At 33.8% G+C, this 23658-nt stretch overlaps 1 protein-coding gene across 3 annotated transcripts in view; it reads right to left on the bottom strand.

Annotated features, from left to right (window-relative positions):
- Positions 1-6026: 6026 nt before the first annotated feature.
- Positions 6027-23658, bottom strand: part of LOC134539280 (huntingtin) — a 135661-nt gene continuing 118029 nt past the window's right edge. For 2 of the 3 annotated variants that reach the window (XM_063381104.1, XM_063381105.1), the window contains exons 48-53: positions 21918-22062; positions 18927-19035; positions 18055-18217; positions 13056-13216; positions 9522-9609; positions 6027-6928 (exon numbers count right to left, since the gene is read on the bottom strand). In XM_063381104.1, coding sequence (XP_063237174.1) covers positions 6830-6928; positions 9522-9609; positions 13056-13216; positions 18055-18217; positions 18927-19035; positions 21918-22062 — 765 coding nt within the window. In that variant the 3' untranslated portion in view covers positions 6027-6829. Of the gene's footprint in view, positions 6929-9521; positions 9610-13055; positions 13217-18054; positions 18218-18926; positions 19036-21917; positions 22063-23658 lie in introns of those variants that run through there. The other variant, XM_063381106.1, reaches the window with a different exon arrangement.

Below are 23658 nucleotides of genomic sequence, written 5' to 3'. Positions count from 1 at the left end.
TAGCAACTAATTATTCAACTCCTTTGTGCAGGTGGAATATTATAAGGCCTAATCTCTTTACTTAAGTAAGAGATTTTCATTTCAGTTTTACACTCGTGGAATGTATCTTAAATCTAGGTGAAGCGGTTTCTTGTTATGACGATTTATTATCAAGTGTGATGGAAAGATAACATTTCAATGTCAAAAAACAAATATAAATGAAAACTTCAATAACATCACGATTGTCTACAGTGACTTGCCACTTGATTAAGTGGCAATAACGCCACTGAACCTACGCACATAAACAACCGTATCTTCCGATACTCACCCAAACACCAGATGGTTGCCAGTACACACTCCATTCCAACTATTCATATTTTATTATTCCAACTTGCTGAAAGTAAACTACCTACAAACTTATTTTAAAACAAAGTTGAATTAAAGTATTAATAACTGACAGATATAGTCTCTCAATTAAAATGATCCTAATTAGTGGTTTTATATTTCTAGGTGTCTAAATACCTGGTGAATCAATTTCAAAACTTTTTCATTTTTTTAAGTTTTTATATCACAGGGTCATATACTGAAAGAAAAATTAAACTTACCGCTGTTTACGGGAACGTTCAGAATTTTATGTTAGAAACCTTCTCAGAGATAATTTTCCACATGATTTAAGAGAACAGTCTTCAACTATTTGAAATTAATGTGTGACTATAAACAAAAGTGAGGTACCAAAAAATTAAATGTAAGTTAGCAAAAGATAGCTGGAAATTAAACTTTCGAGATTTCCAGCACAGTTACTGTTTATTAAGTGACTTTTTCCTGACTTTCATGATGTAGACATCTTGTTTTCAGAAATTTAGTCAGGGTATAGTATCGATCAGTTTAATTATTACATGCACCCTACTTATTAATATTATTTCATTAATTTTTTTATCACTTACCTTATTAAGAAAATGAACTAGGTCAAACAGTGTAGCCATTCCTCATTACATTTTCACGGAATCCCAAAATCACCTCAGAAAAAAATTCTGGGATTATTTCCTACTACATAAAGGTCATGGTAGATTGCTCTTTCAATATCCCTGGCCAGTGAAGATGTGTGCTACCATCTTAAACGAACTGACATCAAAGAGACTAACTCTAGTAAAAAAATCCATCACCCGTCAATACATTTTAGATGTGTGAAACTTTCCACAATTAACTAGGTTTCTCTTTTTCTTTTCCTAGGGAAAAAAGAAGACAGAAATATGACAGCCAGTGATTGTGCCATGCACAGGAGCATACACAAGAGGTGAAGGGGGGATATTTGAAAGCAAACAGCAGTCAATGCAGTTCCATTCCCTCCAAAATGAAATCCTGCGTACACCCCTGGCCATGCATATGCAAGGAATGGGTTGGTTGCCATTGTGTGCAAAAACGTACTTTTCTTCGCACTGGTGTTAACACGCAGAACGCTAGTTCACAAGGAGCAAAGCAGATTAACATTCATCAATTTCACGTTGCTCCTTCCTTAGCTGGAAATCTCTCCATTGTACGCGCGAGTCCGCGAATGTAACTTTTGACGGTTTCAGTATTTGAATCAGTCCGTGCAGAAAGAGCGTCAGTTACTAAATGATCAATCAAGAGCGTGGAAAAAATCTCAAGGGTGTATGTTTTTAAACAAAAATTGGTGAGAAAAAAAATTGTGAGCTAGTCTTTCAGTAGGTACTCGCCAGAGATGTGTAACATCTAACTTCGGTAACGTGCAAATTCATGTGTTATAATGTTGCAAATATACTTATGCCAAGGGTGATCAACATACGGAAATTGTGTTTTCAACTACATTTCGCTGCTGGAGCAGCTACAGGTATGTCGACTATCATATCATTCCGTTTGCAGACAGAAATTTTAAACTATATCATGAAACATCCACCAATAAAAATGGAAAAACTTGAAATAATAATAATACACCCCGGCATTGGACCTTAATTTTCGACCAGTAATTTTATTAAAATACTACTCATCTTGTTAAGATTCACTAAACAGTTAACACTATAAAGTGAACCTTTGGCTTTGTGAAACTTGGTTCGCGCCGTTCGCCACAGATGGCAGCACCGTGGTTCCAACATTTCCGTTCCACATGATTTCCATCCCATTCACGAACTTACTCCTGACAAATGCTGTATACCAAGAGCTAAGATGTTACACATCAAAGTTATGTTTCATTCATAATACGTGGAATTATTAGCATTGTACATGTAAATGTTTACATTTTTTCCAAGGCCGCACTCAACCATGTAAGATTATTAACTAAAGCTCTTCTTTTAAGGACAGATTCATCGTGAGCGTAATGTGGTTTGGTACTAAAAAAAAATCAGAATTACATCCAGTGGATCTGTGTTTGACTCCCAGTATAGCCATTTGGATGACTGTTTTCCAGAATTTTATGAAATCACTTCAAGCAAATACCGGATTTGTTGCATATGGCACTGGATGGAACCATCTCCGACTTCATTGTAAATGAAACCTACAACCCTAAATAATAATGTTTAGATATTTTTTTAAAACTCATGTGCCGTTCACCAGGGACAAGATTAAATGGTGAATTGTGATAAAACCAAAATAACACCGCAACACATTTCAATACAACACATAACATCAAATGCAAGTTAATACACTATTTGTCTATTTAGCACCGAAATTGAACTAAAAACATGCAATCAATCAGTATTTTGACGAAACTAATAATACAATTTCATGTTTCATGTTTCATCATGTTTAATCACTGAATGTAATTTATTTAGCATGAGTTTGTACAAAAATCTATGACCTAATGGGATTGCAAAAAAAATAATATTATATAGTTTGATTTCGCATATATTACATTGGTAACAGGTTTTTACATTAATGACGGCACATGTTTTAAACATACAAAATTTCAGATAATTTTTATTTTTCTGGGTATTTCTGTTTTATACATAATTATTACTAATCATTTTACTGTATAAGCGCAATAGGTGTCAAACAAAATGATACTACTATTTTGGTAAAATATGTATTAATAAATATTTTAGTTTTATATTTTTTGAATATGGTTTTTTTAAATTAATAAATATAAAAAAAACAATAACGCCATAATATCCTGTTGTAAAAAATAAATTGTCCCATAAATAAAACCATACAAACTTTTCCCTACTAATCCCATCCAGTAGATAGAGCAGAATTCAAACAGTATCTTATTATATTAGCAGCAAGAGCAGCACTGAAATACCGCACTAATGCAGAAATTTCAGCGTATCTTATAAACAAATAACTTGAATTTCACAGATTCAAATGAGCCAAACCAACAGTTCAGCCAGTTTTTTATATATATATATATATATATATATATATACACACACACACATACACACACACACACACATATATATATATATATATATTAGGGATGGGATTTTCGAATCTTGGATTCGTCGAATATACCGAATCCTATGGATTCGAGGATTCGTAGGATCCGAGGAGGGATTCGAGGTAGGATTCGAGGTGGGTTTTTAAGAGTTTTAGGTAGTAATTGAAATTATAGTGCTGGGCAAAGTTCGAAAATTTAGAACCGAACTGAACCCTTACGTTCGGTTCGGTTCGAAACCTCTTAAAATATATTCGAAAAACCGTACGTTCGTTTAAAAAAAATTACGTTTTTCTAATTTTCTAACCCCCATTTGAGAAAATTCACAAAACAGCACAACAAAATTCCATTACTTGTAATATTCCGACTTTTATCGCATAATCGTCGCCTCAACAGTTTCAAGCGCAGACAAAGTAAAAAAAAAAATTATTAATCGTCGCATAACTCGCATAGCATTTTTTTCATATAGGCGCGCTTTGTTTTTTGTTTACTTTAGAGATTTTTGTATGCATTTCTCGTACTACGTAATATAAACTATCGTACAAATGCCAAAGGTATTGTCTATTATAGCTTTAACTATAGTGCGTGTACGAGAAGTATTGTGAAATCACCAAAGATTGCGTACCCCATACGTTAAACTAAAGCGCATGTACGAGAACTCTCGTATTTCGACAAAACTAACGTGATCAAGTTAACACAAGACAAATGCGGTAGGAAATGATTACGTAAATTACTGGGATCTATTTATTTTCTTTGGCCTTTTTGGTTATAACAGTCAGGTACTGAAAATAATAATTTAATCTTGTGTATTAAAAGTACTGGCCAGTAAATTTTACAGTAAGGTACTAAGTTGACTAGCGTAGTCGCGGCAGCCATCATTATTTCTCGTGTTTTCTTTTTTCCGACGCAAATTTCTATAACCACACTTCTTACGTTACGTTTACAATATTATTGTTCTTGAGGTCATTTGCGATGAGCAGGTTTACGTCGTTTAAGTTTTCCAAATGGAGAAAATATAATGTCGACCCATATGACCCAGAACCACCCCAAAAAATGTTTAAAGTTTCTTCTGACGAGCAGCATTCTTCCAAGAAAACAGCAACTGCAGTCAGCGGGTTTTGTAATGTAGATTGGTAACTTAATTCACATTCGACTTTTTTTTTAATGTCCTATTAAAAAGTTTTACTTATTAAAAATTTTAGGTTATGTCTACCACAAAAATATGTTATGTGGCCTTATGCTGAATGTTCGTCATCTTTATAATAATATATTTTTTTTAAATGAAGGTTAGTGTACACTGAAAAAGGAAGATAGTCTTTTTGAAATTTAGATGGAACTTATTCATGAATTAAAAGAGAGAGAGAGAGAGAGAGAGAGAGAGAGAGAGAGAGTGTGTGTGTCTATATATATAAAGAAATTAAATGCAAAATGATTTTCTATAAACTTTTATTTCCTTCATTATTTATTGCATAAACTTTACTTATAAAATGTTTTGCAATGTTTTAATAAAGCTAACCTATATAATGTTTTAAATTTACATATGGCTGGAGAACCTTTCGTTCTCACCATTCAGTGAAAGACCAAAATGCTGGTGGCCGGTTCATTTTAATTGAAAACAATTAATTTCTGTATGAGGTTCAGTTCGGCTCGAAATTTTTTTCCTATGGTTTGATTCAGTTCGGTTCGGTTCGAAACCAGAGAACTGAGGTTCGTCCAGCTCTAGAAAATTGTATACCTAAACTATATTATGAAGGTATCGGAAATAGCACAAACATAAGATAAACTATGCTGCATTTTGTTAATTAGCATAACTACTCAATCATTTTCAACATTCAATAATATAACATTGCAAAAAAAACGTAACTTTTATAAAATGGTGTCTGTTATACAAACGTATTTTATTGAAAACATAGGAAGGATTAATTTAACAGAGAATTAGACAGATGCAAACTTACGTGTGTAGTTTTTGAGGTTATTTGTCTCTATTTTATATCAGGTGTATACACTATGCACTTATTTTATAATTTTATAAATACACATGTGATTTTTTTTAATACATAGGCCTATGTAATTTTTTAAAATAAATGTGTGATTTTTTTTAATAACATGTGAAGTTTAGTGTGGGACTGGGATTCGAGATTCGATGACAAACACTGAGGATTCGAACAAGGATTCGGATTCGACCAAAATGTGGATTCGTCCCATCCCTAATATATATATATATATATATATATATATATATATATATATATATATATATATATATATATATATATATATATATATATATATATATATATATATATATATAAATAAATAAAAGAATAAAAAATCAAAAGAAAAAGAGTGCATAAGTGAACAAGTTGCATAAGTTTATAGTCCCCTTCTGGCCACCTGACTGTTCGCATTTGTCTGCAGTCTCTTCAACTCCTACAGAGTTCACCACCAACTATGTTGTTGAAAGTTATTAAATTTCATGTTTTAGTTAACTTACGCTAAAGGGAAAAGTCACAACCATTCTTCAAACCAGACCACAATACCTACACTAGTGACATGTTACCACGCAACTAACATGAGGTATGTAATGATGTCTTGCACAATTTGACAATGATGAAGACCAAAGGTCTTATTAAGATACTAGATACATGAAAAACTGTTGTAAATAAACAACCACACACTTATTTATTTTGCACTTTTGTTACAATCTGTTAAAAGATAGCTTGTGAATACTTGATAATTAGGCAAAAAATAAAAATTAGGCCTCTTATAAAATAGCTCAACATCAGTATAGGAAATGTATTTTAATTCACTGTAAAAAAAAATAAAACAATTTCAACAGGAACAATTAATTATACTTGCTCTTAACAAAACAAAAATAGCTTACTAAACAGAAATATTTTGGAATGTGTATATATGACTATGATAAACGATAAATTCAACAATTACTTTACAAGTTTTTTATACTGTACATATTTACAAAAAAAAAATCATGAGTTAATTGTACACAAGTTTAAGCAAAAACAAAAATATTGCACCAAATATTTCTCGCAGATAATACAAGAAAATAAAGTGGGTGCACAGCAAATAATATATATGTTCATATATTGGATTTGCAATTAGTATACATGTATTCATACAAAAATGAACAAAAATGAGGTATCCACCACACACAGTTCACACATTCACCAGTCCATACATCACACATGCAAACAAATTTACATGCATGGAAGATTGTGTTGTAAGAGATAAGCACTTTAACACTGAAAGGTAAAAAAAAAAACTATTCTGCAATAAACATATTCAAAACATACAGTTTGAAATATTTTCATGGAAGTAAACCTAAACATCGCATAGCAAATACATTAACTCCAATGGAACATTTGTACAGCAACTGTACAAACCACCTAATTTGGAACACAACCATAGTAATACGGCCGGCCGCATGCGGTCGACAAGTCACGTTCACAGACATGCAATCAGGTCGGAGAAGAGGTGCTGTGACTGGCCTGCAGCGGCCTCCAAAGTCGAGACAAACGTCTTCTTCTGTGCCTCGTCAGTCAACTGCACACACACATTCACAAAAAACATAATTGAATCTTCTGCGTGCTGAGAGTGAACACTTATACTGAGATACAGTCGAACCTCATTAAAAAGTACCTCACTTAAGAGATCTGCCCAGTCAAGGTTGTAATTGTGTTGGTGAGGCATGAGACGATAAGTGCGACATTCGCTGGTGCTTCTACCGCGGTATCTCCTCTAAGCGCAAAGCTCTGAAATGGTGGGCAGTTTTCTCGTCGTGTATAGGGCAACCGTGAGATTCGAGTGGTAACCATAATATTATATGGTGGAGACATAAAGATAAAGATAAAGGTGTAATGGAAGTCTCTTGAGTGCTTTCATAAATCCGTGCCCGGTGTTCCATGCCTAAAAATTATTTTGAAAACAGGCGTTTTAGTCATTTTCAATCTTATGAAAATACAGTTTAAAAACGACACAAGGAAACACCCTCAGCATATTCTTAAATGTTTTTTGTACACAGACAGCAAACGGATATCTTGAGCAGCTTCTGAATAATGTGGCTTTTTTTCTGAAGCTCTGCACACAGTATGTGTAACCAGGTACATGGGGACCTTAAAGAATTTTTCACTTTAAAAAATATGTTTTCAAATCCCAACAAGATACTTTGCAAGAAGTAATGATTCAGTTTAAAATATTTTGATTATTTTAGTACCGAGACAGTGTTTTTTTAATCTTGTACGTTGTAACATTTCACTGTATATGGCACGTAAATGAAGTTTCCCCATAAAAAACACATCATCATTTCATCTCCGTGCATCATGATATTGTGATGTCAAGTACGAAAAAAAAATTAATTCAGATGGTGTTTTGTGGCATTGGAGTAACTTTATATTCCACAATGATATAAGTTGGCGAAGTGAGGCAAATATAAGAAAATGGAAGCGATGTACTACAATAAGTATAAAATAGCCTAAAATGTTATTGGCACAATTCTTTTTTGAGTAGTCATGCTTCGGTTCAATTATTTGTTCTTTTAACCAATTCATCTACATTTTTTCAACTTAAAATTCCCTCCCCCCTCCCCACCCCTTCATTAGGTTTTAGAAATGGGGTTGAGTCAATACATAAATATATGTATGAACCAATCAACAATTAATATTATAAGTCAAATAAATATTGAAGTGGGGTACCCTCCACACATGCTATTCTAAATGGAAATAGCTCAAAGACATTTTTGCAGGCATAATGAAGTTAGGTATGGTCATTGGTCACAGACACACAAAGAACATTGTAACAAGTCACAATAGTGCCTGTCTAAGACGATGATTGTTTCTTGCACATATGTATATAAAACATGTAAAAAATATTTTATCAGAAATTGCAGGTGAGTTGGGTGTTAAGTTATACATTTATGATTATTCAATTATTCAAAGACTGTTACTAGTTGAATTTAGATAAAAGAGTTTGAAATGAGTTTTGAAGGTTATTCTTCTCATGTCTTAAACTTTCATGTCCTTCACACAATGTGTCTGAAAGAACAAGAACCTTCACTCATTTTCGCCAATCGCTAATCACAGTTGTGTGCCTTTACGAAATGTTATCTCTAGCGGCATCATTATTTTAGTATAAAAACCACGGGAACTATGTACTGGTGGATCAATGGACTACCGAGTTCTGCGCAGTATGGCTATGGTCCAATTTGGTCCTATACACTCCAAAAGATACTGAAAAACGAAGATTGAAACTTACTGCGGAATGGGCCTGGCACCCAAGATGTGAAACTGCCTGTCCTTACAATATTATAAAAATATTTATTGAGCTGCCCAAACAGCGCAACCTGTCAGCACAGCGCTCGAGCAATGACTAAAGAGGCTACGTGACTGCCCACTACCATGCAGGGAATAAGCAGTCACGTGACCTCAACGACCAATCACAGCACGATACTGTACAAGGACACAGCAGTCTACGAATTTCCTTACCCTTGCAAAGGAGCTTATCATCAAAAAAAGAAAACATGAAATATCACAAAGTTCTTTCTAATTGGCTGGAGCAAAAACTTGATAAAATTAGTTTCCTTTGGGAGCTAATATCTGCCAATTTTCCCATAATGAGGAATACGTACAGAATGCACCAGAATATCTAAAAATGTCAACAACAAAAAATTGGCACCGCCATGGAACGCACCTGTCCTTCATCCTTCCTTATACAAACACAATATACAAGGTTCTAGTATCATAATTACAGTTTATAAATAAATCCAAATGTAAAATATAGGCATAACAATTAAACTGAAAGAAAATAAAAAAAAAACTGAAAAATATACATACACAATAATAACTTGTAAACAAAGTGAAAACCAGTAAAAACACAGTTAAATGGCTTTTATGAATAAGATAATAAAATATAAAAATTAATTACTAAATATTATGAATGATAAAATGCAAGTATGAAAAACAAGGTCACTATGACATTGGACCTGTATAACCAACTGATCCACCTGAATGACAAAAACGTAATATTTATTCCTCCCATAAAAGACTTATAAGAGTTGGGGAGGGCAGGGTCCTGCTATGCTACTACGTACACCTCATCAATCCTGCGCTGCGTATGAGCATGCTACTTGACATCACATTACCTGGTTATAGAAATCGGCAGCTGAGATGCACAGCAACTTCCTGTCTTCACTCTCACATCGCCCAATCCTCGACTGCACGTGAGGGAAACTGCACTGCATTAAGGATCTACACGCCAGTCAACAGTTATTTAACACTAGTAGAGGTAGTACCTGTAATTGACAGTTCAAATCGCAAAGTGTTCCATCGCAAAGTGTTCCATCGCAAAGTGTTCCATCGCAAAGTGTTCCATCGCAAAGTGTTCTCATGCATTCAACTCATAGCCATACTTAAATAAAATAATAGGGAATGTTTCATCCTGTAAATAAATAAAATAATAATAATAATAATAATAATAATAATAAAAAGTTCATTTTAGAAAAGCCATTAAAATCCATTTTCAGAGACAACTTAGCCCAACGTAGACCACAATAGCCAGCATGCAGGAAGCATAAATTCACTAAAAATACAACTTCAAGGCTTCACAGGTTTTGCTTGGCGAACACAGAGAAAAGACTCACATTGTTTGTATGTATATAATTCAGGCCCAATGTCTTACCTTATGATTTTTTTTGAAGTTATACTTCTTTAGACGCGTTATGAAAAAATTATGAGAGTGAATTTTTACAATCTGCATGCACCACGCAGCAAAATTTTCACAGGATGAAAATAGGCTACATACGAATAAAAATTATATATGCCGTTTTAAATCTTACACTTTAGTGACTCATTGAATACGGGTCCGTTTAAGAACATTTATTTATTGTGAATATTAGAGATATATATTGGGTTCATAAAAGTGTACAGTACCGAAAGACAAATGAGCAGACGTTGCTTGTATTTGAGCAAGTTCCCTCCCACTGGCTAGACTGAAGTTCAGGCCGTCTGTGGCCAGGCGACAATGGTACGACGTAAACACATCTGGTTCTTTACACTCCATAGAGCAACTGAACTTGCCATAGTTGATGTTTGTACAACAGCCGATAGCGTAGTCAGACCTGTGCACACATCTCTTTACCCCTTGCATGGCTAACTGTATGCCACGGTACATCTGTTGTTTACCGGCGAGTTGAATAAGACTTTGTGGCGTCATGTCCAACTTTTTTTTTGCCTGTGGAGATTTCGTGCGAACTGAAATTTATAGACGTGCTATTCAAGACTGGGGCAGTAAAATTAACATCGTGCTAAATGAATAAGTGCAAAGTGAAGATTTGGTGTACTTTAGTTAGAGTCATTAAGATATATGTGTAATTCCATAGGCAGTCTTAAGATTCCCAAAACTGTCGTAGTATTCTGCCACGTGACAAGTCTTGCTGTATGCTACCCAATATGTGACACGATAAAATTTACTAGATAAAGTCGTAATGCATGTATAGCTCTATAAAAGAGGATAATTTTAATTAACATGCAAACATTATTATATCAGCTACAGTAGAACCCTGTTATAATGTTTTTCAAGGGAGCACAAGAAAAAAACATTATAAGCAGGAAATCTCAATTTAGCACTTAACAATGTTCGAGCTTTGTACCAATGGACTCACCAAGCTATGTAAACAACTTTAATGTTAAAACCAAAGATAGTATACTTGATACATGAATTTTCTGAAACAAGCCAACAATTTTTCAACTTTGTCTTGTTCCCTGGTTAAATTTTATTTGTCTTTAAAGATACACTGCCACATTTTTTGTAAAATTGTCTCACGATTCATGATGACAACATTAAGAGTGAGAACGTCTACTCCTTCGTCACCTGAAAATGTTTAATTTTGGGATTCCTACGTATGAATGAAAAAAAAAATTATCTGTAAGCAATACAAAACACTTTTAGTTATGCCCTTGCTCAATGGTTGGCAACTTAAATATCGTAGGACTATGTACGTGCATCTGAATACCCACTGGAATGGCAAGGAAGAGAAGAGTTGACTAAGGGTGCCAACTGACACCTAACTATGAACATTGTGTACCTTCAGTATATTGCATAAAATTGTATTTTAACAAACTTCATGTATTGTACGGCAGTGATTGTAAACACATACATAAAGGAAACTTTTTATCGTAAGTGTTGGAATAATTTGGTTTTAAAACATTTTTCCCCATTTATTGAATGTTAGAAAGCAAACATTATAAGCAGGAAATTACACTATTTATGAACATTATATGCAGGAAATAAATACATTGTCCTTATGGGGGAAATATTGGGACTTTACAAATATGATATTATAAGCAGGAAAGCATTGTATGCAGGAACATTATAACAGGGTTCTACTGTAGTTTTTATTTCTGTCAAACATACTCGTACATTACATAACAGCTAATTCGAGATAATGTAAATATGCTTATTTTTTTCAAAATGGATAATATAAATCTTCACCATTTCTATTCTGATTTTGTTCCTACCAACATTATATTTAAAAAAATTAAAAAATTGTGTGCGAGGTTTAAGTATATTGTAATTTGATTTAATAATTATAAAAATATTGTGATTATTTTTGTAAAGTTTGGTTAATACTAGAGATGAGCCAATCAAATCATCAAAACCCATCAAATCCTTGGTATTCAAAGGATTAAATGTACTAGGAAAAAGATTTGAAGGCAAATATTAAAGGAAATAAAGTAAAATAATATATTGAACACTGATAAACTGTGATGTTTACAAGGCCAATAAATTGTTTTCTTCATACCTGTTCTGCTACCATTTCCCAAGATGTTGTGTTTTTAACATGCAATTATATAAATAAAATTACAATTTGTTTTGATTCTGGTAACTTAATTGTGTAACAACCATTTTAAAGGGTAGAATGTTCAATGTTCAACACCATAGTCTATATTTTTCATTTACGGTATTATTACGATATCTCTCTCAAGTCGAAGAGAATTACTCGACTCTATTTTCATTAAAAACTGTTATACTAACAAATTGAACTGTAAATATATACTTGACAACACCGGTTTAAGAGTACCTCCTTTTAATAGTCGTTTAACTTCCACTTTATGTACAGTTAACAGAAACAATTATCTTTTCTTTACGCTAATAACCAACATTTGATAAAGACGTTAATTTTTTTCCTTAGTTCTTAATGATCATGTGTGTTTTAGTTCTGTGTTGTCTAAATTGTAACATTTGAATTTTGTTTTATTGTCTTTGTTATGTGTGTTTTGTTTTTATATTGTATTGTTTTGTGTTTTTCATTTATGTTTATTTTTGTGAGTGTATTTGTGTCTAATTGCATGCCTACCATTAAAGGCTTTGTCCTGTTAGTTGGCATGTTACAATTATAAATAAATAAATAAATAAATAAATAAATAAATAATAAATAAATTATTCTATTTTGACCCTCGACACCTAGATTCGGATTCTAGGGGCATATTCGAGGACTCTCAGGGATTCAAATTCGAGAAAATCGAGATTCGACCCATACCTGGCTAAAAGGAACTTTGTTATTGCAAAGTGACAAAATTATGGTTCCTTCAGGTTTTTTATTATTGAGGTTCGAGGTTGTGTTATTCAGGTTTGAATCTGCATTACCGAGGTTCGACTGCAAGTGGTGGAAGGATACATGGCCCGCAGCCAGGGGTTGGTCGAAGCGCTGATGAAGAAGCAGGTCAGGCACCAGGTTGCCATGCCGACCGGCGAGCACTGGGTGAAGTTGGACAGACTGAGAACGACCCAGTGCTGCAGCAGCTCCAGCTGCGACTGCTGACACGCTCTCTCGAACACCTGTGGGCACGCACATTGTCCGATTCTCAATCACACAAAAAAAAAAAAAAATGCAAACTTAAACACACTGGGCATCAAACACGAACATAAAGCAACAGTTCCTAAAAACAACTCCATTGCAGGCAGGCAACTGTCCTTGCAGGTGCAAAAAAAAAAAACCTAACGATAAAAAATACTAACAATCAAAATCGGTGGAATCGCGTCATTACACAAGACAGTAAAATCATTGAAAGTATTTATAATACAAACTAAAAAAAAAAAAAAAAAATGAATCGAAATTCTTAAAGATATTCACCAGCACTTTGTATTACAAGGTAATAAAAATTTAGTTTTTCATTTACCCATTACTTTCAATAATTGTACACAGAAAGCTAGACACACAAGGAAAACCAGAAATGAAAATGTGCGTTGCCGGGACCCGGGCAGGAGGTCCACAGTTAGTACTTTCGTACTAGATCTAGTACTCTTATAAGTTTTTTAGTGATCAAGTACAGATCTAGTACTTTTTTCTTTAGTTAAATATTATTACAGTAACTCCAATATGTTCTATTATTAAGCGTAATTATTTTTAAAAACTATGGAATGTAAGTGTGTGTTTGGTGTGATATATTTAAGTTAGAGCATAATAACTTCCTAAATTGTTAAAACCATAACAAATTATAATCTAGTTCTTTTTTCTCGCCTAAGTTGGTACAAAATATTTTTTCCTTGTGGACACCCTGGACCTGGGTGGTCGCTGGTTGCAAGACTTGCCTGGCTCTGGAGCAGTCCCGACCCTGATAGCAGTGATAGCCAACGAGATGAGTCAGAGAGGCAGGCAGTGGGAGGCTGTTGCGAGCGAGGCGGGCTGCCTACCATCGGGCAAGGCGCCAGCATATCCGAGCGGGTGACGTTACCTAACGTTTTTTTGTTAAGACGGCCCGAGAACTGCCTGCTCCTTTGCCGCCCATGCTGCTATCACTTTATTAGGGCCGTACAGCGGTAGTTATTCCGCAATCTACGTAATTGTTGCACCACATTGGAGTGGTTTTTGTTCGTTTGTTTTTGTTAGGTTTTCATCAATATCTTTAGTCTCTTTGTATATGTATATTGTGTATGTGTGTGTGTATCCAAATTCTTAAGAGGTTCTAAATTTATTGACTTTTAAATATTAAGTATTTTCATTATAAAGTGGAACTAAATATTTTTTTTGTATATAGTTATATTACATAGTATAAGTTGTTTAAACTGTCTAAAATTTTACAATTCTCAAAAGTAGTACCATAAAGAGTACCAAATGTCTACATTACATATCATCCTGACACTCGTGTTCTCTCAACAATGTTTATAAAAAATTAATGCGAATGTCAGTGTGTAAACAAACAAGTGCAGGTGAAACTACCTTTGAGAACAATCAAATTTGAGAAAAAATTACATGACACAGAAATGTCACCATAAAATGATTTTCAGTGAGCTTACAACCTCAGATTACAAAAGCAGTGAACATTTCAGGCACCAGAAGCAGTGCACATGTATGAACACAATTTGTTTTTTAAGACCAACAGTTAAAGCCAAATTCAAATTTTTCTAGCATAGACTGGAGTTTTGATGCAGTTTTTTTTATCAACCTCCTGAAAATTTACCAATATTTATATTCAAGGTTTTGCATCTGAAGTGTCAAACTGTACCTAACAGTATTGGAATACACCAAGTACCTACTGCTATATTCACTAAACATACGCATATTTATTAACTTTTACTACAGAACGAAATAAAAGTGAAGAATGGTTTAAAACTGATAAACTAGTTTGAAACCAATGTAAGGTTGATGATGACTAGTAACAAAAATCCTAAAAGCAGGACTGAAACCACTGTTTTTCAAAAAAGGTTTAAACACTCGCTGAAATATAGTATTTATATTGTGGTACAATATACCCTACGTAGATGTGGCCTCACTTGGGATGCCACACTGTACATTTGTGTGGTGACTGTGAACTACGCTACACAAATATTTACATTTGTGAAGTATATAAAGTATATACTTCTGAAATGGTGTTCAATGGTAAGAAATAAAATAACTAAAATTATAACCTTTGCATTAATTCTGGATAAAACAAAAGAACTGATACATCATAAGCAATATAAACACATCAACACAATACTTCAAAATTAACATGTACACTAGACACAATACAACAATGCATAAAACAAAAGCACCTTAAACTGTAATAAACCAATGATTATTAGGTAATATCCAGAAACTCCAATATGTATTGATATATGTCCCATCCATTTATTTATAATAAAACCATTCCAATGATTCCTATTAATTATATTTTATTGAATATGTACTCTATGTCTAATATTTAATTTATTTTCAAAACGGTAATTATTTTTGAATTTATATCTATGAGAATGTTACTCGATGGACTGTATTGGACGTTTGAAATTGAACAATTACCGAGACCCCTCTAAGGAGGAATTGACATTAAAACGGTAAATGGTAAAGTTATTTTGTAATGGAAATTATTATTTTAGTATTTATGTATTTAAATTTTACGTGAAATTTTGTGTTCAGCGCTATTGTTGTGCGCAGATTTCACGAGTTACTTAGTAATTAATGTGACTGATTTTGGTTTTCGGCCAATCACGGCCCACCATTTGAAATTAAGTCTAGTATTGTTAACTGGCTTAATTTGAAAAGGTTTAAGAGAATGTAATGGCTAGCTTAAGATAGCAGAGCTTCGTGACGTCGGCAATTTTAAATCCTACAAAATAGCTGGATAGCAGAAGGCATCCTGGATTAAGGATGAGAATTATGTATCTTTAGGGTGTATAGATACTTAAGTAGGCTTTATCTACAAAGATAACAATCCTAGGAGTGAAAAATACGTGAGTAATAAAAGTGCAAAAATCTGTCTCCTCAAATCTATACAGATCGTCACGTACCTCCCGTTAAATCATCACATCGCGGCCTAAACTAATAATAAACATTGAAATATGAAGTTACTTAATATTGTCTACGAGAAAACTGACTTTTTTGATACAAATTGTTTTATTTTTACACACTTCTAACGTAACTCAGAGGTCTGATGAGCGAGAGACTCTGAGTTCTACCGACCTAAATTGAACCTATCTAGCCGAGGTAAACACAATTAAGATCCCTAATTCTACGAAAATAAAACTGTGTAAAATATCGTCGAACCCAAATCAAAGACTTTTGCTTGATAATTAAATGTGCACATCGTCACTCCTGATAGTTGGAAATATTATGTGTGATGCGATGCCAAAGAACAGTTAGGGAATTTGAACCTATAAGTAAGTAATAATAATAAGGGTAAATTTTGAAATATTTTTGTTTCAAATAAATAAGTAAATTTTTAATTGTGAGTGTTGTTTTATGTTATTTGTTTTCTCATCTGTTCTAGTGTATATTTATGTCTATTTTTGTTAAGTCAATACCTAACTGTGGCTTAGCTACTTCAAACACATGTCAACTAAGGGTGATTAAATTTTGTCTCCATAGAAGTGGGGCAATTCGGCAATTCATACAAGAGCAATAAGAAGTTACCCCACAATACTTGACCTAAATAACTGCTATTTAATTATGTAGGCACACTAAATAAAACTCAAGAGTTTGGTAATTAATTTTTAACTATATTTCCATATTAATTCAAATGGGCACCATTTTGTAGTTTAAAGCAGATCTCGGAGTTTACTAATATATTAATTAAAAGTTTATTCCACAGTTTACTCTACTAATGAGCAAGATATCTTAGTCTAGGACAACTGGTCTTGGCTATAACTACTTTCAGATAACATTCAAATAGTTCAAATTCCCAATTTCAATACATTTAAAATTTATTTCACTTAGTTCATTAATTCATCAAGTAGAAAAAATCAGTTTCAAACATAGATAACAATGTACCATTAAGTAGGTGCAAATAAATTGGCTCTGGTATGGTTGTAGACAGACTCACCAATCTTCTTTAAGATGGCCGACAATATACAGACATATAATCCACTGATTTAAAAATTGAAACAAAGCATAAGTAAATGTGTTGTGAGATAAAAATATTAGTTACCTCCTAGAACTTAAACTCACTTGGCTAAATAATTACTTAGGTCTCAGCCTTATGGCTGAAAAACCTGGCCTTGTATATGTCGCCAAGCCAATAAATGACACTAACAATCCATTATAGATTAAGAGCCTTTTTCTTTTAATCATCACCTCCTCCTTCAATATCTCAAAATTTTACAACAGTGCAAAACAATGCAACACACACATCAAATTCAAAATTAAAATCAGCGCCATCATGCCAGCTATCCAATCAGTACGCTTTACATACCTGGTGGTTGAAATTCTGCAATTACATAATTTAGCATAAAAATCAACGAAAAAATTAAAACTTTATAATAATTTTTTACAGTTCAAATGTGTTCAATAGCTCATAAAATTAAAGTTCGTCAATCAAACATAACACTAAATAAAACACATTGACTACATAGAATACACAGGTCTATGTAGCATAAAAATAGGTTACATTTTGTGGAGATGGTAAATTAAATTAACCTTTAAACTATCAGTTTCAGCAAGCTCTGTTCCTTAAGTTCCTTAAGTTACCTATTACTTGTTGCCTCAAAGTATTTCTGATATTTACTCAAAAATAATTAAATTCCTCAATAAATTTGTCTGAATTACAAAAAAAAGAAAGAAAAAATCACTTTAGAAATGTTTCTTACGACAACAGCAAAACAAAAAAAAAATACAGAGGCAAATCAATAAAAAATCGCTAATGGAGTTATTAACGATTCAAAATAATTATGCTTATTTCAACGTATATTATCCACTCGTTTACCTGGAAAACGACACCTGCCAACAGACGAGGGTGGGGCTGTTGCGTAGACAAAAATTCACCAATTACTTTGGTTAGTATTTCGGAAGGTGGAAAAAAATCTGTGAGGAGATTTGGCAGGACACCACATATTAGTTCCACCTCAAACGGGTAACCCTTCTTAATCCTAGAACAAAAAAATAAATATTACAAAAAGCAAATGAGATGTTCACAGATAAAATAAATTAAATTATTTTGTAAAATAAAAAGCTAGCCGTAAAAGTACAGAAAATGAAAATGCTAAAACAAGATTTAAATGGTGTTTATGTGCTATAATGATGGTTGATATAAAAACATCATTTATTAAATCACAAAATGTACAATCACTCTAGTTCCTTTTTTAAGCAAAAGTACGTAATACTCGTTAACAAACAAAAGATAATGTTAGACAGAATTCTTTAAAATAACTGATTTTTTAATCTAGGCTGGCACTAGCCATATTATAACATCAATTACAATCTTCTAGAATATCTGCTCAAATTTAAAGACCACCTATTATTGAAGAACAGCTAGAATATAAGTTGATATCAAATGTAAGAAAACCTTAGCAATTTGGGAAAGCTTAAAATGAAGATTTAAAAATCTAAGACAACCTTGAATCTCAAACATTTTAAACCAACTAGTTATTAGACCAAATATTGAAGTCAATTTTTTTTCATGCATTCACCAAATGGAAAAAATGCAATCTAAAAATTATAGTGTAGAAAAATATATGAAAGCACTGAATTGTAATGCAACACCAAAAGTTTGTATTTATAGCTAGTACTTGTACAGTGATAACCAAGAATACTGTAAAACTGTTACAACTACTATTAAAATTAAAATTCATACTCAACCTGTCAAAAAGCACTGAAGTTTTTTCCATGGCCTCAATTAGTAACTCTGGATCAGTGTCTTCTCTTTTACTTTCCCCGTCTTGTGAACTTTCTTTTCTTTCCGATTTTCCTGAAAGAAAAAATATGTATTCAGCTAATTATAAAAGCCATATAATATTGTGGGTTGACAAGGGTTATTATACAACATGTATAATTTTAGAGGAAACAAAATAATACTAAATAAACATTTTGTGCTACATGTTGGATGGAGAAATTTTCTAAATGTGTGGAGCATCACCAAATAATGAATATGTACGAGGTTGGGCAGATAAAAACCGGATTAGGGTTATAACTTATAACGTTCTTTATTTTTACATCTTCATAACTTTAAAACTAGCCACTTTACGATCCTTACACCTCCATAAAATTTTTACACTGGTCAAAGCAATGTTTGAAGTTCATGGTCTGTGTCACTTTTTCTTTCACGGCTTTAAAATTTTAAATTTCTCACATCACATTCCTTTCAGTGCAGATTTCACTTTCGGAAACAGGCTAACGTCACACGGAGCAAGATGTGGTGAACAGAGTGGATGTTCCAACACAGGGAACCAAAGCAGTATGGGTCAGGGCGTTGCCCTGATGAAATATCCATGATTTGTTTTTCCACAGCTTTCATCTTACTCGTTCATGGAGCGTTGACAGGACTTCAAGATAATATTCCTCACTCACAGTTTTACCTTCAGGCAGCCAATTCATGTACACAATCCCACGGATGCCGAAAAATACAATTATCATTCTCCTTTGTGTTTTGTTGTTGACTTTTAGCCTTCTTCAGTTTCAATGAATCAGGGCTCTTCAGTGCATTGATTGGCACTTAATTTCCGGATAATAAATGGAGAAAAAAAAAAAAAAAAAAAACCACTATTCATCACATATTACTTTTTAAAGAAATTTAGGATCCTTTTTGATGGTTTTCAGTCACCACAAATGTTCATTCGAGAGTCTTTTGGTTCAGGCATAATGTTCTTGGGCAGCATTTTTTTAACAAACTTTCATCATGTGAAAATGTTCATGTATAATCAGCCGAACCGTTTCTTTGTCGATTCTTACAACCTCAGCAACAGCAGGCATACTCAACCAATGGTCTTACCAGATAAAATCTCCAAAATATTCATTGTTTCTGTCAGCTGGTGACGTTGAGGGTCGCCCTGGACATGGGTTGTCTTCAATCTCTTCTCGTCCCTCTTTGAACTGTTTAAACCATTTAGAAACTCGAGTGTGAGAGAGACATTCATCGCCGTACACGGTTTCATCAAAGAACGGGCATCTGTGGCTGACTTTCCCAGTTTCACTAAAAATTTCACATTAATCTGCCACTTTCAAAACGCTAAGCATTTTTTTCCCCCATCAAACATGATCATGATCCGATCAGGAGGAAGGGGGAAGTCGGCAGGCAGCCGGGTGGCAGGAATGGAGAGAGGGGATGACACGTGACTCAGAAGTGTTGCGTTCGACCTTGAGGCCCGCGCAGATTTTCTGTTACAAAATCAGTCCTGTTATTTTTTAGCCAAACCTCGTATGTTTGAAAGTATGTCGAGCTACTACTGTTATGTACTGCTCTACTGGGTTTCTGCTCCCAAATGCTTCTCTTAACATTTATGTTAGGACTGCTATGAGCATACTCGCACAGGTGACAATAATAAAAGAGCGTGTGTAACTCAGTACATGTGATAGAAGTGAAACTTCTTTGGCAATTCAAACCCCGACTCATAAGCATTTCGTAAGGGGTAAAATGGCAGAGAGATATAAAGAGAGAATGAATCTTCTAAAAATAACCCAGTGCGAGGTTTTTTTGCTTTAATTATTTTGCAATTATTTAAGAATCCTATTTTTTTTTGTATTTATTAGAAATTTTATTAAAATAAAAATCAATTAATAAAGAAGAATCAACAAAATGATTACTCATTTCAAAATAACTACTCAGAATATCAATAACTATTATTGATCAATCAATAATGATAAACTAACATTAAATATTACTGACTGTTGAAATAGGTACTCACACCGTAAAGAAAAACTGTGCATGTTATTGTTTCTTCAAACAATTCTGCCATTTGAAAAACGCCAAATCTCTGAACGAAATATGAAATTCACAGCAGGTACCGCTATCTATGTGGGAAATACAGGGACTGTCACAACAGCGTTCTCTACGCTGCTGGTTGAACTAGGTGGAACGTTAGTGTGCTGATATCGATATCAAATATAAAATTAAAGACACTCACATGTGATTGTAGACGATACCTACATACATTTTTTTGAAACAAGCCCATGCACACATTCTCTGTCCTATTCTTTCGTTCACACATCCTTCTTGGTTCAAGTTTTTTTTTTTGGCAGGGGACGAATCACCGCACAAAGAGGAGAACAAAAACGAGTCCAGCAACGTATGTAGCACAGTGCTCTTTTTATATCTCTTTGGCCAAGTACTCTATTTATTCTCCGTCCTTTTCAAGTAAGAAAAATTTCACGACAATGTTTTGAGAAAACGTTGTATTCAAGTTCGGCCTTGAAATGTTACTCTCATCGCGGCCAAAGAAGTTTCACTTCAATAAAATTGATGATGATGATTAGAGCCACAGAAATTTCGCGGATTCATTTAGTCGCAAGCTAGAATGCAAACCTCCACACTGTCGCACTGTGTTCATGATTGGACCACAGTTATCTGGACACGCCCCTCTACGACCGTGAGCCAACGATGCCCAGCTAGGAGAGAAATAAGCGAATCAGGTAGTGCCAAATAACAAGGTTAAAAATGTTCTCGCTAAGAAATCAACCAATGGGAAAGTAAAAATGGGTCGAGCACACCTATAACTTTGAATTCTATCCCGAGGCCAGAATAATCCGCGAAATTTCCGGGTCTCTCTAATGATGATGATAACAGCAATAATAATAATGATAATAAATTGTTATTTGCCGGCAACGCCGGGGGGGGGGGGGGGGGGGGGGGGTCACCTGTGTACATGCACGACAGCAGCAGCTGCAAGGCCGGCAGGAAGACGCGCGGGTTCGAGTGCCGCAGCTGCTCGACGGCCAGCTTGGTCACCTGCTCGCGCACCTTTCCCCCCACCGACTTGGACACCACCAGCCTCTCCAAGCCCTGCAACGCCCCACGCCACACCCCTCACGCTTCACGCCTCGCGCCGGCACGTCTGGTCATTTTACCAGGCCTGCGCAAATACACACCGGCGTTCGAAATCAAACTGATCGGGCCTACCTAAATGTCAAACAATACTTATAAATTTATTAATTCTTTCATACCACTTAATCTTTGTAGATAATAAAACGAGCGGAAAATATACCCGTGTTTATATAATAGACATTGTTTTGCACTCAAAAGCCTCTTTTTTTTTTTTTTTTTTTTTTTTTTTTTTTTTTTTTTTTTAATTATTATTTAAGTTACTAAAGAGGACAATCAATCATCTTTATATTCAACATTTGTTATAGAGTCATGCGAGTATAGGATTTTTACGTTGAGTCGAGTTCGAGCGAGTATTCAAGAAATGTTTCGAGTTCGAGTTAAATTCGAGTCGAGTAGTAAAATCCATAAATATCCATTATTTATATATAACTGTCATGTTTAAAGACAAGCAAATATCAAGGCCCTATACAAATCTCGGGTGTGAAAATTCTCATTGCTGCAAATATTTTCATGGTCTTTAATAATTTTGTTTCTTTTGAAAATGCAGAGTATTATTAAAATTTACTTGTTAACAAAAAAAAAAGTATAAAGGAATGTTTTAATCGCAGACACCGAGCAAAATTTTATTCAAAACCATAGCATAAGTGCAAAAGTATTTGTCAACATTCTTACCAGTTACCTAGCTGCAGGGTATATTAAGGATTTCCACTGTTACAGGAAATATTTGTAGCCATACAATAAATATCAACTTTTTTTTTTATAATAGTTATACTGTATACTATCTATAATATAAAAATGAATCGCAAAATGTGTTGGTAAGCGCATAACTCAACAACGCCTGGACCAATTTGGCCAATTTTTTTTTTAAAATGTTCGTTGAAGTTCAAAGATGGTTTTTACGGCGAGAAAAATTCGAATAATTGCCAGAAAAATCCTAAAACCAGCCCTTTTATTTTTCCCATACAAACGTTTTCTAACTAAAACGAGCACTCATTGTTGTTTAAACAATGTAGGTATGTTCCTAACGTCAAAGAGTCAATTTGCACTTTATTACCTCTGTACAAAGTTCAATCATATCTATCAAAACAGTGTGTGTTGGAGCACAGATAAACAAATAAACCGAAATCGATTATTTCAATTTGGTCGGCTTCGCGATATTATTTCATTTGTTTTACTTTAAAATGCATCAGTTTTCAAGTCATTACATCAGTCAAACAAAACCAGCGTTACCAAAAGTATTTCATAAGTTTATTTAATTTCCCTATTTTAAATACGGCTTGAAGGATTTGACTCCAAGTCATATCAAATTAAAAAAAAGTTGAAACAACAACTGTCAGTGTTTTTTTTCCTTTGATTTTAGGTTACCTACCCTAATGAGTTTGCTTTTGTCAACTTATACACGGGTCAATCCATATGAAGTGGTCCAAAAAAAAATTTATTGGAAGCTTCATCAATTTTAAAAAAATTGATATTTTGAGCCTTGTTAACATTATGTATTGACAATTTAAAACTGACACAGTTAATTTTTTATTCTCACTAGTTTGATTATGGCAG

This window comes from Bacillus rossius, chromosome 15 (genome assembly GCF_032445375.1).
Source record: "Bacillus rossius redtenbacheri isolate Brsri chromosome 15, Brsri_v3, whole genome shotgun sequence".
Lineage (NCBI taxonomy): Eukaryota > Metazoa > Arthropoda > Insecta > Phasmatodea > Bacillidae > Bacillus > Bacillus rossius.
Note: the sequence above shows the minus strand (reverse complement) of the source record. Positions and strands in the feature narration are given on the sequence as shown.